Source organism: Doryrhamphus excisus, linkage group LG13 (genome assembly GCF_037039965.1).
Source record: "Doryrhamphus excisus strain RoL-2023G ecotype Guam linkage group LG13, RoL_Dexc_Guam_v1.1, whole genome shotgun sequence".
NCBI classification, from domain to species: domain Eukaryota; kingdom Metazoa; phylum Chordata; class Actinopteri; order Syngnathiformes; family Syngnathidae; genus Doryrhamphus; species Doryrhamphus excisus.
This window is the reverse complement of record NC_136369.1, coordinates 6539571-6556824: the sequence shown is the minus strand read 5'-3', so window position 1 is coordinate 6556824 and position 17254 is coordinate 6539571. Positions and strand designations below refer to the sequence as shown.

Below are 17254 nucleotides of genomic sequence, written 5' to 3'. Positions count from 1 at the left end.
GAGAAGGGGTACACCCTGGCCTGGTCGCCAGCCAATCACAAAGCACATATAGAAAAACAACCATTCACACTCACATTCATACCTATGGACAGATTAGAGTTGGCAATTGCATGTTTTTGGGAGGAAACCGGAGTCCCCGGAGAAAACCCACACACGCATGGGAAGCACATGCAAACTCTGCACAGAGGTGCCCGAGGGTGGAATCGAACTCCGGTCACCTAGCTGTGTGGCCTGCGCGCTAACCACTTGTCTTCCGTGCAAGTTTTTTTTCATTTTGGTAAATGTGTTTATACTTCTCAACCACTGTTGTCTTAGTTTAGTCATTTCAACAAGATAATTTCAAGGTTTACATCAAATATTCTGTGTATGTCACACACCTGGTATTGACCAATGAAAGGTGCATTGTACCTCTTATCCAAAGTCAGATGTGATATGCTCCAGCATCCATATGACCCTGAATATGATAAGTGGTATAATAAATGGATGGATTAATTCAGTGTCTGCTTTATGTCCCTAGGCAGGAGCGGCTCAACAAGAAGAACCAACACAAGGTTGTCCAATGTCTAAAAGCCTTCATGAACAATAAGGTAAGGCAGCAACAACTTTTTCAGGAACTTGTATATATCTATATATATCTACTTTTGCTGTGTTTGCATTATCACGGATTACATCACCTACCAAAGACTGGAGCATGGCAGTTATTGTTTTTATTATCACATACAGTGGTACCTTGGTATCTAGACTTGACACTTTTTCCAATATGACACTTCTTCATCGTCCTCGTCTTCCCACCAGCTGTGATTTCTGTGCAATCAAGGCTCATTACATATGGACCTTGTGTTTGTGAGCCACTTTCCATTGACCATTTATGGTGACTTGAAGGCGTGGAGAGGGTGTGACATGGGGTGGAGTTGTTTACACACAATACAGTAGTAGTAGTAGGTGATATACACTTATTTTACCACCATGGAGTTTTTGCATTTTGTGAGTAAAATGTGAAAAATGTATTGAGGCAATACATTATTGAACAATTATTTCAGATGTAGCTTTCCAATTTTCCTCACATTCTCACAATGACGGCATTTCATTCACATTATACCAATTTCCATGAGATTCCACGTTTAACAATATTAGATTCCGTTTTTATTGGACAATTTCACAATTTCATTAAAGCAGAAATGATTGGGCCCGACTACAGTAATGATGTGAAAAAAACCCACATGTTGTTAGCAAAGAAACTAAGCTGCCACTTTAGCACAAAGTCTAGTAGAGTTTCATGATATTTTCCACAATGCTCAGTATACATATTGTCATTGCTCACTACTGTCTTCTGGGTAACTGGAGGCAGAGAGCTCCACTATTCCACAAAGCAGAGAATGGACAGGACCATTCGATTAGAGCACAGAAAATATCAGGCAGAATACAGACAATAAAAGTACTTTTTTTTTAGGGATGTTCTGATCAGGATTTTATGCTGCCCATACCGATGCCGATAATCTATGAGTGAAATTGACAGATACCAATAACAATACATGCAGTGTATATGTTTAAATGTACTACTGGCTTTATTTGGCGTCACCAGGTTTTTTTCTTATGTGAGCTACTTTTACGAAATGAAAATGGCCAAGACCTACACATTCTTGTAACATTTATTTTTGAGGCTTATTTCAAACACAACCAATATGCTTGTTTTACTCGAACATTAACAAAATGCTAGCGGAGGCCTGAGCCGATCGGCAGTGAGGATTGGCATTTTAAAGCAAGTATCTGCTGACATCCGTACTGTCCTTTTTCACCGATATCGACTGATAACGATTGCTAGCCGATCGATCAGCACATCCCTAGCTTTTAAGTCACTGGATGACCACAACGTTTTAGTAATTCAACCTTAATTTGGAATATTTTTATATTGCATCTGTATGAAAGTTATTTTTCAAGAATAGTATTTGATTTTATGGCGTGAATGTACAACTCTGCTTACGTTTTGCAGTATGGGTTGGATAGAATACTTGGGGAGGAGAGAAGTCTTACATTACTGGCAAGAGCAATCGATCCCACCCAATCTGCCATGATGATCGATGTGGTGAAGCTGCTGTCGGCCATTTGCATTGTGGGCGAAGAGAACATGTATGTGTTTAAAAATGTCCTCTTTTTTTAATGGTATTGTTTTTATTTCATTTGAACATGCATCAGATTACAATTGAGTGCATCACATAATCAGTTCACAGTTCCACATGTCCAAAAGGAGTAGGAAGAAGCAAAGCTTATTAAATCCTACCCCTCCATCTGGTACTTTTACAATCAGTAACTGTTACATTTGTTCACTTCCTGCTTTCCTAATATAATTTAATAATATTTTTGTTACTTTGTTTTATTATTTATTTATTTTTTGTTTGTCACGTACCGAAGTACGTTTTAATGTTTTTTTCTTTTTTCTATTTAGTTTTGTTGAGTTAAATATAATACACAATTTAAATTATTAGTGACAAAACAAAAGAATTTGTTAAAGTTACAAAGTAAGCCATGGTCTATTTTTCAAAAATGAATTTCTTCATCAACCCAATAATCACACATGCATTTCATGATGCCATTTAGTTTGGAGAAGGTCCTTGAAGCTATCACCACAGCTGGAGAATGGAGAGCCATTGACAGGTTCAGCCCCATTGTGCAAGGACTACGGGATCGCTCAGTTCAGTTGCAAGTAAGAGCAAAATGTTTGTACTGCTGATTTTTGTGCAGATAAGATGACTGGAAGAAGTTAACAATTTACCAGTGTATCCTTTCTTGGCCATAGTATTTCCATGCCCCTTTTCCATATATGAGAATTTCAGATATAGAATCACCTTTATTGTCATTGTATTGCATACAGCGAAATTTGAGTGCATCTCATGTTAGTGATCAGTAATTGATTTGTCTGAGTCTGTACATGTTGACTCTAGACCAAACTCAGAGGACAGTGGAAATCGCCTTCAAGTGATTTGAATGTAACCAAATTCAAATTTCAAATAAATGTTAGTTTTATATGTTCAGTTGTTGCATCAATATTAAAATCAGCCCTCCCTAGTTGGAGACTGGAGAAAATAGACATGAATAGGTTATGTATCTTTGCTTCTTGGGAACATAACTAATTCAGGATGCATGCGGACATGGTCTTCATCAATTTCTTGTAGAAAGACTACATTTAGTCTCTGCTCACACAGCTGCCCCCACAACTGTTTCTGGTTGCCATTTATATTGCAGGTGGCATGCATGCAGCTCATCAATGCGCTTGTGACATCTCCTGATGAATTGGACTTGAGACTGCACATCAGAAATGAATTCATACGTTGTGGTCTAAAAGACATTTTACCAGTAAGTATCTCTCCAATACGTCATATACTGAATTCATGAACTCATCCACCATAGTATGTACATGGGTATTAATATCTATATTTTAATGATATTGATGATTTCTTCATGCTTGTGTTGATTAATAATGTTAATGCTTGGTCTATTTGCCATTATTTTATGTAGCAACTATCATCTGTGAGGAACGAGGCCCTTGACATTCAGCTGAAGGTATTTGAAGAGCACAAAGAAGAGGACATGATTGAGTTCTCTCATAGGCTGGAGGACATCAGAAGCGAGCTGGAATATCCTTTTCCATTTATCTAATTCAATGACTGTTTCCTGTTTATGTTTTGGTCATATCACGATAGAAAATTTTAATTCTTGTATAAAAAGCTACAAACCTTAAGCCATATGGCGAAATAAACTTACCAATTGCAAAGCACATTCTAATAGGACTTCAGTCTGCACACATTGCTATTAAATCTCCAACAAACTGTATTGACCGTGCATGTAATTAAGGAAAATGTAGTCACCCAGGCAATCCCAACTGCATATGGAAGATATTTTGAATGACATTTGTTTTGTTCATGCAGACTTGGGGCAAATGGCGCTCTTAGTTTGAAGGACTGTCACGGAAGTCTGTTCTGTGTATGTGGAGAATGTATTTATGGCTAAAACGAGCTAGCTTAAAAAGTAAACATGTTTCTCATATTTTGACAACTTGAATGTGGTCATGGGGCACTGTAAAAACTTCTTTACATTAAAGCCGTAAAACACCAGGTGGTGAAAATATACGTACTCATCCAGCATGCGTCGCGCACACAAGTTAACATCTTTCTAACGAGTTCAGCCAACTTTGACCGGTTTTTATTTCCATTTCAACCTGTTTAGGTCGGAAACCATAAGTATATAATAGTAATGAGAACTTAATAATGAAAAATTCGTAGCAAGTGGGACGAGTGGTTGGCGCGCAGGCCACACAGCTAGGAGACCCAAGTTCAGTTCCACCCTCGGCCATGTATGTGTGGAGTTTGCATGTTCTCCCCGTGCATGCGTGGTTTTTCTCTGGGTATCCCGGTTTCCTCCCACATTCCAAAAACATGCTAGGTTAATTGGCGACTCCAAATTGTCCATAGGTATGAATGTGAGTGTGAATGGTTGTTTGTCTGTATGTGCCCTGTGATTGGCTGACGACCAGGCCAGGGTGTACCCCGCCTCTCTCCCAAAGACAGCTGCGATAGGCTGCAACACACCCGCAACCCTTGTGAGGATAAGCAGTAGAAAAGAGCTGGATAGTGTGATTAAACGCAACATTGTATGTACACAGTGGGTCAGGATTCGGCTTCCATGTACTTTGTAAACATAAACTGCCTATATTGTTTCTTGAAATTGCTCATTTTAATACACTGTTAGAGTTCCTTACTCAAGGCATTCTATAATTTGATTCCACATACTGAAATACTGAAGGTTTTTAGCATTGTCTGTGCATATGCTTGTTTAATTTTAAATTTTCCCAAAGGTCATATTTCTCCTTTCTTGGAGAGGAAGTATGTTCCTGCTTTTTGTTGTAGTGACAAAGCATTTCTTTTTTCTATCTACAAGTCCTTGACTCGCCTTACTGATGCAGAGGACGTGTTCAGTATTTTGCAGAATATGGTGAAGGACAGCAGTGCAGAAAATTATTTTCTCTCTATTCTGCAGCACTTGGTACTCATACGCAACGACTACTTTGTCAGGTCTGTCATAATTTTTTTTAATGCTTTTTTAAATTTTTACCGTGGCAAGATATCATTGCATTCTGCAATGCATCAAGTGCATTCTGTACTAAATTGAATTCTTGGTATAAATTTAGTACAGTGATCCCTGCTTATTTGAAACTCAACATTCGTAGCATTCAGATTTGTTACATTTTGGCCTCAAAATTTGCATTGAGTTTGAACTGCCCACATTATGCATAGAGCTGGTGTAGAGCTTGTCCAGTGTTCCACAACCAGGAAAGAAACCACATTGTACCTCTTGGAGCTGGAACGGTTCAACCAACAGCAGTACCCATCTCTCAGCACTCTGGAATAGACTTTACCTTTTTTGTGCAGTTTGCCATGTCGCTTACTCTTGGCCTGCAGGTGTTTTTGTAACAACATCCACATTTTTGTCCATGACTTTATGATTTAGGGACGCTCTGATCGATCGGACACCGATTAGCATGGGACGATTTCCCTGAAAAAATGCCTTGTACTAATCCCCAAATTCTGCCTACTCTCACAAGTGCAACGGGTTGTGACCGGGGCTTTATGTCCACTGCCTGACAGATGATCACATCGTGAGCCTCAAACTCGCCAAATGCCGCATGAATCTAAAGCTTTTTTTTTTTATCTCACTGCTACACTGGTGAGACATTTTTAAGGCACATTTTGCAGGGTGCAACACTTATATCATTCTCGCAAATACTGGAAGATCGATTGGAGCACTCCTTCATACAATACACTTTCACAATGAAAATACCCTTTATTTGTATACCAGTACGTTGCTATTTAACCAGATCTGTGTGTTTGCCTTTCCAGTTTGACTCATTGTCATATGTCACTCTCCCTTTTAGGCCTCAGTACTTTAAAATCATTGATGAGTGCGTCTCTCAAATTGTTCTGCATCGTAGTGGAACAGATCCGGACTTCAGTTACCGCAAACGCCTTGATGTGGATTTCAACCACCTTCTAGGCATGTCACTTTCTTGTGTAAAATATTTATTTGATTAATTATAATATTATATACTATACAATATTTCAGATATGTCACCAAGTGTAATTCATCATTTTATTTCTTGTTTACAGAGGTTTGTGTAGACAAAGTTCGATCTGAGGAGTATGAACAAAGAGCTTCAGAGTTGGTGGAGAAGGCAAGTGCTGACCTTTCCTTTTATGCTAATTTTTCGACCCTTTGTTTTGAGTTGTAGTCTCCTATAGAGCAGCTCCACACAATAACCCGCACAGAAATGTTTTTAGATTTTGCAGAATCTGCACCTATTCCAGCTGTATTTCCTTTGATTTGTGCTTCCTGCAAAAATTGTCTGTTTTAATTTATTCCACCCACGGCCCGCCTCTGGGCATGCCCACTCTGCTGTGATTGGTCAAATATAATATATATAAAATATAAGGAAGTCCACCCCTCTGTGACATCACAAAGGGGCAGTTTTACCAAGCCCTTTAAAACCGAGCGTTTTTTTTTTTGAGCCATCCCAAATTTCTTTCAGTGCTCACTTCCAAATGTGCAAACTAACCCAAATTATATTAAAAAAAATACATTTGCATGGAATATACAGTATGAGGTCAAATTGACTTAATGCAATTACAAATCAAAGTTGGTGCCCCCCTGCAGATGGGATATTAAATGAAACTTACTCTTCAGCATGTCTACTTTTGGATGAGTACATCATTCTGTGTCTGACAGCAACAAATAATGTTACTCATGTACAGTACAATAGATCCTTGCCTATTTACAGATTTATTTTATATGCCTTAAACTGTAAAAAATTCACATTTCTAAATGTAACTTTAATTGAAAGTGTTATGATTGTACTATCTGCAGGGAAACATAACCCCAACAGGTAGCTGTCATCGACTGTATATTAGTATGCTGTTGCATTGATTAATTTGGGTATGCATTTCTCTATTTAGTTTGATGAAGAGTTTGTTAAACGGCAAGAGGCCCAAGCTCAGCTGGTTAAGTGTGAAGAAAAGATAGTTGAGCTTCAAACAGAGCTGCAGGCCTTCAAATCCCAGGTACGTTTTGTGATAGATGACATGTGAGTTTGCTTTACAAATCAGATTTTTGTAAGAATTTCATTAATTGTTACATTACCTCTGATATAAAACATTGATGATTTGATTCATAAAAAATGCTGTGGCAGTGACATATTTAGGGGTTTAAGTAGTCTCAGTGGAAAAACATATTGAGGTCCATATGCACCTTGATGTGTTGTCTTAACAGTGAAAGAGTTGTGAAATGAAATCACTGATGATATTAAGGGTTTCTTTGCAAAACTGGGCTCCAACAGCAATGCAGCTCGTGTTCCATAGGTACTGTACTATGGCATTAAATATATGTATGCTTTATTATTGCAGAACATTTTTTGTTATTCATTCACTAATGGTTTTAGGACCCCATTTGAACCTTCACATACCATAACTGTTTACGGTCAGGATTTTTTTCCCACTTTAAGTCGTTGGGTAGTGAGGCTAGTCTTCTGGCAAGCAACACGGACCGAGCATGTCTCTCTTATCACGATTCTTTATGAATACCTTATTTTAAAAACAACTTACTCTGACGTGCCTCTTCAGCTTCAACTGTTTTTTTTTTTTCCTCCCCCTCTCCCTTGGTCCGCAGCCTCAATGAAGAGATTTTCTTTGCAAGATAATTTTTCAATTTTCAAACATGGACCACAGAATGAATACTTGAATAGCACAATATTTGAAATTCATGTGGTAGTTTCAGGAATTGTTCATATAGCACACTGTCTTTCTCCACATTTTGTGTCATTAGTCTCATTAGTCTTAACTCTCAGCTGACTTGGGTGGGAGGTGGGGGACACCTGGACTGGTTGCCACAGGCACATAAACACAATCATTCACTTCATCATTCACTGATGAGCAATTTAGAGAATTAGTACCCAGAAAAACACTTGCAAACACAGGGAGAACATGCAAACTCCACACGGAACACGCAGTCTGATTTGAGCCCAGATGCTTGGACTGTAAGGCAGTCCTCACCATGTTCCCAAAACACTTGCTTTTTTTTTTTTCTGGCAGTGAGTTAATCCCACCTGACGAAGTGCTCAATAAGCCATCCTTGCTATGCCATGGAATCTATAAAGCTTTGTGGCAGGCTATAACATTGTGATTGTTACTATTTTGAAATATTCAATTTTTTGGAGCACTCCAGGATGTACTCCACATCTCTCCCGAAGTCAGCTGAAATAATTATTATTGAAACGTTTTCGCCTTACTCCATCGCTGTGAGTTTGTGCCTTTCAGAAATCCTATTGCACTCCACTTGGCAGCTGTGTTATGGGTTTCAGTTTTACCATTTCTATTTATTTATTATTTATTATTATTAATTATTTATTTTGAACCCAAACCCTTCAAATGGTATTTGACTACGTTTCCTGATCATGCCATAGCCAATACCACATGGAACCAAAGTTACTGAAAATGAACAAAAAATGTAGCACAAATCTTTTAATTTGACACATGCCTTCAAACTGAGCTGATTTGAGATTCACTGTGCAAAGCAAGACCGGCACAATGGAAGGCAAATACCCAGAATTACAACAGTTGCAATGATGTTGAAGCTTTAAGTGTACGTATATGTCACCTTATGTAATGTACTATATTCAGAGGTTCCCATTGGTTGGCGTTTTTTTTTTTTTTTTCTGTGGGGGAGACCTTACTGCATGTGTTTTATTTATTTGTATCACCTATGCACTGATCACTGTATGCACTGATTAATCTATCTAGATGGGAGCTATACCAGCCGTTGGGTCTTCTGACCACATTGCACAGGACTTGTCTTCATTACCTGCTGGGTCTTCACCTTCTAAACCAGCATCTGGATTGCCAATTCCTCCTCCTCCACCACCCCCTCCTCCTCCATTACCTGGTTGTCCAGCACCACCTCCTCCACCTGGAGTGCCTCCTCCATTTGGTGCCCCTCCTCCACCACCATTAGGATTTGGAGGTGGTCCAGGCGTGACCGCTTGCCTTGCCCTGCCTTATGGCCTCAGGCCTAAAAAGGAATTCAAGCCTGAAAACTGCACAAAACGCCTAAACTGGTCCAAGGTAAGTAAGTGCTCATTATGTCTAAATAAGTTTTTGTATTTTGGAAAATAGTACATCAATTTGGTGACTTAAACATGTACAGTTAAACAGTACTGTGACAGGAGAGCATCCAGTAAACCGTATAGTTCAATTACAGGCTTTAACATCGTGCACATTCAAGTTCCTACCACATCTACTAGGCGTGCTCTGATTGATCGGCACAGATTGGTATCGGACCATATCGGTGAAAAAGTACAGTATTGATTCCAACCGATACTTGTTTTAAAATGCTGATCTTCTCTGCTGATCCCCTGGGCCGATCAGCTCCGCCCCCGCTGCATCCAGAACAAGCATGTCCGCCGTGTGTGGGACTTCCAGTCTTTGTGAGAGGGATATATGTTTTGCACCTTGCAAAACATGCCTAAAAAATGCCTCACCTGGGTGGCGCTTTGAAAAGCTTAGATTGGTGCGGCATTTGGAGCCAAACACTTGGCAGGGTGTGGTGAGTTTGAGGCTCGTGATGTGATCATCCGTCAGGCAGCGGCTACAACGCCCCTTTCCCAAACCGCTGTACTTGTGAGTGTGGGCAAAATTGGGGGATGAATACCGCCTCATATTTGGGAGCATGCAGACAGTATGTAGCACTTTGCAGGAGGAACTTTCGTTGCGTGTGGGGCTGCGTCAGACTCCGGATGATGTGTGACGAGTGAGCATTTGTGCCGCACTTGAAATGGGCCTTGTGCACACTGATATCGTATCTCCTTCCTGAGGAAAGAAGGAGTTGGCTGCATCTGTATCTGCACCAGCATTTTGTTCATGTTCTGGTAAAACAAGCTTTGCTTTGTTTGGCTTGAAGTCTAGCCATCCATCCATCCATCCATTGTCTATGCCGCTTATCCTCACTGGGGTATGCTGGAGCCTATCCCAGCTGACTTCGGGCGAGAGGCGGGGTACACCCAGGACTGGTCCCCAGCCAATTGCAGGGCACATATAGACAAACAATCTCACAGTCATACCTGTGAATAATGAAAATAAATGAATAAAATAATACCATATGTCCATCCACTGTTAATAATTATCAGCAACAAAAAGTTTAGGAATACAAACTTCTGTTCATTGTCCCCCTTCACTCACTCACCACTTTACTTTGTTGATATTTATTGGCAGCAACTTAGCAACATATGTTTTCTTTGACATGAACAACCACCCTTCTTTGAGACTACATTAATTCTTGAAAATAACAGATGATCAGATGCTGCTGTTAGATCACACTGAGTGACACCGCTGCAGATGTTCACAGCAGAGTGAAATTAGTTCACACAAGTGATGTTAGTTTGTGTTGTGATAAATAATGTAATATCACCTGCACATTTGTACAGATGTTCCACAAACTATGCCATATGCTTGTAATTTCAAATGAACCTTTTAAGAGGATATGATGAGTGCATGTCTTATTCAACAGCTGTATGAAACACCCACACGGAGCCAAGCTGCTCTGAATCTTATTTTCTCTTTGCTATAACTTTACATTATGTACTTATAGAAGTACACTGATCCAGTGAGAGATATAAAGACACTCAACATTGGAATGAATGTCCTTCATTTTGGGCCCGTAATCATTTTTTGAACAATCATATTTGTCAGGAGGAATGATTATACGTACAGGTTCAAATATATACTAGACGACCACACTTACACTTGGTCAAATGTCCCCTTGCAAGTTTCATCTTGACCACTTTTTCTAGCAATCAACAACAGTAAAATCATTTTTACTGTAATTCTTTGTTTTTATTGATGATATGTACTGCACAACACACATAGTATACTCCCCTGTGTTTTGGCTGCTGAAAATCTATGTAATGATTAGTGGATGCAGCACAACTTTTGTCCAACAACTTTATTCTCAATGTTCTTTTTTTCTTCTGCTGTGACCTGTAAAAAAATATTTGAATGAAGCAAATGTGTTGACATTTCCCTTTAATAAATAGTCTGTTTTTTGTAAATTACAGCCTATGAAGTAGTTATTGTTATGCCCAAACAAACGTGCTGATTTGAGAATGTTTTATTCCCAGATACATCCCCAGGAAATGTCAGAGGGCTGTTTCTGGGTGCTGGCTGATGAGGGCCAATATGCAAAGCCTGATTTGCTCAGCAGAGTTGCCTTCACCTTCGGTTCACAAAGAGCAGGTAAGACATCTGTATGCTATATGTTTATTTGTCACAATACCTGACCTTTAACATTCGTGTAACATACTTTGTCATTTGTACATATATGTGAATTTAATAAATACAGTTGTACATTAGTTCATATGGCAATGGAACTAAAAATACTGCTTTTCCGGAATCTGTCAGAAGACATCTATTTTTATTAACCTTCTTTCTTGCCTATAGATGTTTCACAACTGTGGCCTTCTCTTCAGTTGTCTAAAATTAGATTAAGAACTGTTTTTATGTGTGTGTTGATTGTCTTTGTTCACATTTCATTATTGTGAAATGTACTTTTCCAACTGTTTTTATTCACTTCAGCTGAATGGATAATGAGAAATATATAGCTTTAAAGATTGGTTTGCAGGTTTCAAAAATGTTAAGTCACATGGATTCATTTGTATTTGTGTATCTTGTTGACAAAGGTAGTACAACAGTGGAACCTCTGTTAGCATTACTGATCCATTAACAAAGGTCAGATTCAAACCAAAACGTACGATAATAAATTTTTCCCATAAGAACAAATGCACATCCAATTACTCTAATCCGAAACCTACATCCAATACCCACAAATGTTGACACGAAACACAAAATAATTAATGAATGAAAGTGATACATGTACTTTACATTTAATGTCACTTTTGCCTTGATTGAAGACATTTTGTTGACAAAAGTAGCAATGATGAGCAGCAAGGGAGGAGAAGAATATTATATTTTGCCCGCGACTTTTGAGTTTTGGCCACCTGTATTGAGTTGACACAGAGCAAAATTCCTCAGCAGCCTTTGTAACCTGTTTTAAAATTGTTCTATTCTAATTCACAGTAATGCTAAAAATACATTGTGAAATATAGTGTGAGTGTAAGAGTTCTTCTGAACTGCAGGGACAGTTTTGTATATACGTGTTTTATATTTTGACAGTATTCCTAGTAGTAATCCTGAATTACACATTAGCGAGGCTAGAAAAATGTGGAGGATTTCTTGTAGAAGCAATTATCTTGTCCCTTATTGTGTCTGATATTAGTCCTCTCTGTGGTGATTGATTCACATCATGTGTTTTCTCTATTGCCTCATCCCAGGCTCAGATGCATTATTCATTTAGGTGTTATCTACTTGTCAATCGCATCCTTTTTCTCTCAAGCCACCCTCCGCAACCCCTTCAAACTCATCTACACAGTTGGGAACTGACAGCATTTGGAATAATGGAATTGTATTTAGATTGCATACAGGTAAATATACAGAAACACAGGACTATTCAATTATATGTTCATTTGGGCCAGATATGCAAAACACATTTCCAGCAGTCAGTAATCAGAAGGCAATGACAAACATGAACACAGTGTAATCTAATGAAAAAAAAAACATTTATGTATTCATTGTAGCGGTGCTGCTATTGAATATTTTAGTAACTGAGTATTGTACTAAAAAGTCCTCATTTGAAGGGGACCTATATGCTCATATTCGGCCATTTTGTATTGTGTTGTGGACTCGTACAGAGCAGCTACATGCGATAACCTGCATAGAAAGCTTTGTAGATCTTCCAGAATCTGCATCAATTCCAGCTGTATGTTTTTGGCTTCTCCAAAACCGTCTGTTTTAGTCTATTCCACCCATGGCTTGCCTCCGGGCACGCCCACTTGCTGTGATTGGTCCCACTTGGCTTATACAGCTTGTACAGCGTTTGCCCAGCCATGCCCATATAAGGAAGTCTGTCTCTGAAAACTCTCTGAAACTCAGCATTCAGAGCCATCCCTAACTTTTTCATGGCTCACCTCAAACCTCATTATCTGAAACATCATAACAACATAACATTATCTGTAACAACATTTATCGATCATAAAAGTGGAAAAATCATCATATTCATCCCTCCGTTTTCTATAATGCCATATTTTTCAATATTTTTAGAATATTTTTGAAGAGCAATTATATATATATATATATATATATATATATATATATATATATATATATATATATATACACACACACACACACAAGAGAAAATCAGACATTTGACTCAACAATCAACGGCCGTTTGGTTTCATTTTTTAGAGAATTCACAATATGCTCCTCTCTGAGCTACCACCTTATCATGGTGAGGGAGTTTGTGTGCCCTGGTGATTGTCAGAGCTAAATTGTTGTAAAAACACAAAGAACAAGATTGGAGATACAAACGGCCAAAAATCTTCTTGTGTTTGGACTCTACCTTAGCGATAAAATGAAAAGCACTGTTATCCGGCAGAATCACCAGGTAGAACCACTGCCTCTCCATATTGAGAGGAGCCAGATAAGGTGGCTCGGGCATCTGGTAAGGATGCCTCCCAAATGCCTCCCTGTGGACACAACTGGGAGAAGGCCTTGGAATCTACCAGGAAGAGTTGGGTGAAGTCGCTGGGCAGAGGGAAGTCTGGGCTTAGACTGCTGTCCATGTGACCTCTGATAAGCAGGACAAGATGGATGGATGGACATTGACAATAGGAACAAATTGTATTTATTCACCATGCTCATGTCTTGGACTATCATGTTTAGCTATTTCATAACAAAATAATTTGATAATAATAGTAATAATAATAACATTATTTGATATTACTAAGACTTAGAATCTTAGAATAAAATATCTCTCTTATGTATATATATATATATATATATATATATATATATATATATATATATATATATATATATATATATATATATATATATATATGTGTGTATCAAAAACGAGCATATCGTTCATATTGCTATAGACTGAATTTGAAGCGGGCGTGTCATGTTTGAAGATGGCGCCGCCCGAGTGAGAGCTTTTTTTTTATTATTTATTCATTTTTTACTTCTCTGGATAACACACAAGCTTGGCCACTTTTGGATCACACATTGGCTGCTGTAAAATGTATGTTTTCTGGAGCAAGTGGTACAAATACTACTTACCATCAGCCGAAGTCTGCGCTTCTTTCTTATGGGAATGGCACAGTTTCTTGCTGCACAATCCCTATTATAATTGATCTTTGTCATTTCTCATATTGTGAAAAGGAAGGAATGTTGAAAGCACAACATCAAATAATTGCTGCTTAATGTTATATGCTGCTAAGAAATTTTACATATAAAGTTGTTTAGCTCCTCCAGATGGTCTGTGACCATCTTAGTTGTTTTCTTCTTGTTTTCTTGCCGTCCCAGTGGCGGTTGTAAGTACAGCGTAACTGATTCATCCAGCTGTTACAAACAGTTGCTACTAGTTTGTCTCAGTGAGTATGCGTATGGGCAAGTGAGTTTGTTGTCTTATTATCATGGCCATGTTGCCATCTCATTTAAGAACAACATCTGGATCAGCATTAAACATTTAAAATGACACCATATGAAACAGTTTTTCTCATCAAATTTTCATTCACATCCCTGTTCCTTTGTGACATCGTACCCCTTCCTGTTGTTGACTTAAACATTCATTCATTCATTTTCTACCACTTATCCTCACGCGGGTCACGTGGGTGCTAGAGCCTATCCCAGCTGTCTTCGAGCGAAAGGCGGGGTACACTCTGGACTGGTCGCCAGCCAATCACAGGGCACATATAGACAAACAACCATTCACACTCACATTCATTCCTATGGACAATTTGGAGTCGCCAATTAACCTAGCATGTTTTTGGAATGTGGGAAGAAGCCGGAGTACCCGGAGAAAACCCACATATGCACAGGGAGAACATGCAAACTCCACACAGAGATGGCCGGGCATGGAATCAAACATACTAGGTCTCCTATCATTTGAGTAATATCATTTGAGCAAGAGGGTAGAATTTCAGCATAGCAATTTTTATGTGTGTTGTGTGTATATAGGAAACTGCATTTTTTGGAACTTTGCCCGTCATCCACAATGGTTTGTTCCCTTTTCTGTGCGAGAGAAAATGAGATTGCATGAGGGAGCGAACAAGGCACGTGATGGGACACACCTCCTTTGACTATAAAGCCCCCTAAAAAACATCTAACAATGATTTATATATATGTTGATGCATTTGCATCACAAAAATGCCTACTCGAAAAAATCCGACCTCAAGAATAGCTCTGTGTTATTTTCTCTGCCCTCCATTGTGACGCACATTTGCTTTCCTGGTTTCACAGAGTTTACTGCTGGGATAGTAAACATGTCTGACGACAAAACAAGTGGTAACGACATTCTTTTTAGCATGAAGCTAAAGATGCTAATAAGCGGTACAAATTAGCTAGTTATAACCTGTGGTACTGGAACAGCAGAACTCTTCAAAACACGTCTCATCCTCTGTCCTGGATGTCTCGGAATGTAATCCTCCTCGCATCTAAACACTGTAACACGCACACAACAATGGACAGGCAGGAGCGCAAAGTGATACGACAGCAGAGAAAATAAGGCAAGGCGATTTGTGAGGTCTGATTTTTTTTTGTAGTAGGCATTTTTGTGATGCAAATGTTTTTGAACGCATATTGCTTTGAGGAGCCATACTCTTTATTAAATGTCCTCAGCTAGCTGGAACTACTTTCCTCAGCACCGTAATCTGACCAGAACTTGGTCCAGGACACCAAGTGGGGAGTGAGTTGCTGTTCATGGACTTCACTGCTGATGGGGGTGTCATACAACTTTAAACAACAAAAAAATTTTAAAAGCAGAATACAACAAATAGAAATGCAGTGTGCATGTGTAACGGATGCCACCTAGTAGGGTTATTTATCATCTTGCTTTAAACTCAATAATCAACACTTGAAGAAATGTGCAACGATGTGCTCACATTCAGAGCGAATTAGGCGTTTCCCACGGTTTTGATTGACTGTGAGATTTTTAGGTAATTTTGAGGAGAAAAGGTTGAGTAGTATTGGATCTTGCTCATATTGAAGATGAATTTACATAAATATTAGTCTAAATAATGTAAACGTACCTGGTAATAAGTTCCCATGCTGCTGTTTTTCTTCATATATTTATTTGTTGTTGGTTTTGGGGGGAAAATGTCAAATATCTCTAGAAAATCGGACACAGCACGTATTCTTTTTCTGCATGTTGACAGTACCTATGAGAACCCGGCATCCTGTCCGCTCATTGATTGGTCAATAAAACTCCCTCTGATTGGTCCTTGTCTGGGCAACAGCCATGAAACTTGAACATATTTCAACTTTCTGGGCTTGCATCGCGATGCCAGTGTGTGCATGTGTATGATGACATGCACAACCATAAAATTAAACCCTCACGGATTTCACGTGCCGCTTGGCTGGACAGAGACTTGTAATAATCACCTTGTCCCACAGGTTCCATTTAAAATTAATGACAAGAAGCGACATACATCACCCCCTGTGTGTGTGTGTGTGTGTGGTGCACATCAATGAGATGTGGTCGCTCGTTCGAGCCCGTTGTGTGCTGGGGGATCTTATTGGAAATTGCAGGGATCTTATTGGAAATAATTGAAAACTTTTCCGAATGTGTTGTGTGGAAAAGAGGCGTTTTGTTTCTCGCCACATATGAAGCATAAATAAAGACAAAGGTATCTGTCGGTGCAGAACTCAAGCAGACCACTATACTGTATTTTCCCCTTTTTCTTTCACTTAATATTCTCTGGAAAAAATGTTCGTACTCGTGGAAGGTGGGTGTGTATTTGTTAAGAGCTTTTTTAAATTTACACAATAAATAAGCTAAATTAGACTACTATAATGTACGTATGTTTTGCTTATGTGTTGAAAATCTTCCCTGATGACTGGCTAGCATGGTGCTAGAGCTGCAAATGGAACTTGGATTCATTCTCGTCCAAAGGTCATGGCCACAGGCCCCCAAAAGCTGTCCTTTGCAGCAGTTATTAAACAGGCATTAATCACGCTTCATAAACGATTTGCTTGACTTGCCAAACAAAATTACCGACTTAGACAGGCCTAATTTTAATCCATCGTATTCCAGCATTTAAATG

At 38.9% G+C, this 17254-nt stretch overlaps 1 protein-coding gene across 1 annotated transcript in view; it reads left to right on the top strand.

Moving 5' to 3' along the window:
* LOC131139379 (protein diaphanous homolog 3-like) overlaps positions 1–17254 on the top strand; it is a 90577-nt gene that overhangs the window by 11597 nt on the left and 61726 nt on the right. Inside the window, exons 8-18 of the mRNA XM_078795569.1 lie at positions 518–587; positions 1991–2127; positions 2596–2701; positions 3241–3351; positions 3514–3632; positions 4950–5066; positions 5927–6045; positions 6159–6223; positions 7002–7106; positions 8841–9161; positions 11213–11327. Coding sequence (XP_078651695.1) covers positions 518–587; positions 1991–2127; positions 2596–2701; positions 3241–3351; positions 3514–3632; positions 4950–5066; positions 5927–6045; positions 6159–6223; positions 7002–7106; positions 8841–9161; positions 11213–11327 — 1385 coding nt within the window. The remainder of the gene's footprint in view (positions 1–517; positions 588–1990; positions 2128–2595; positions 2702–3240; positions 3352–3513; positions 3633–4949; positions 5067–5926; positions 6046–6158; positions 6224–7001; positions 7107–8840; positions 9162–11212; positions 11328–17254) is intronic.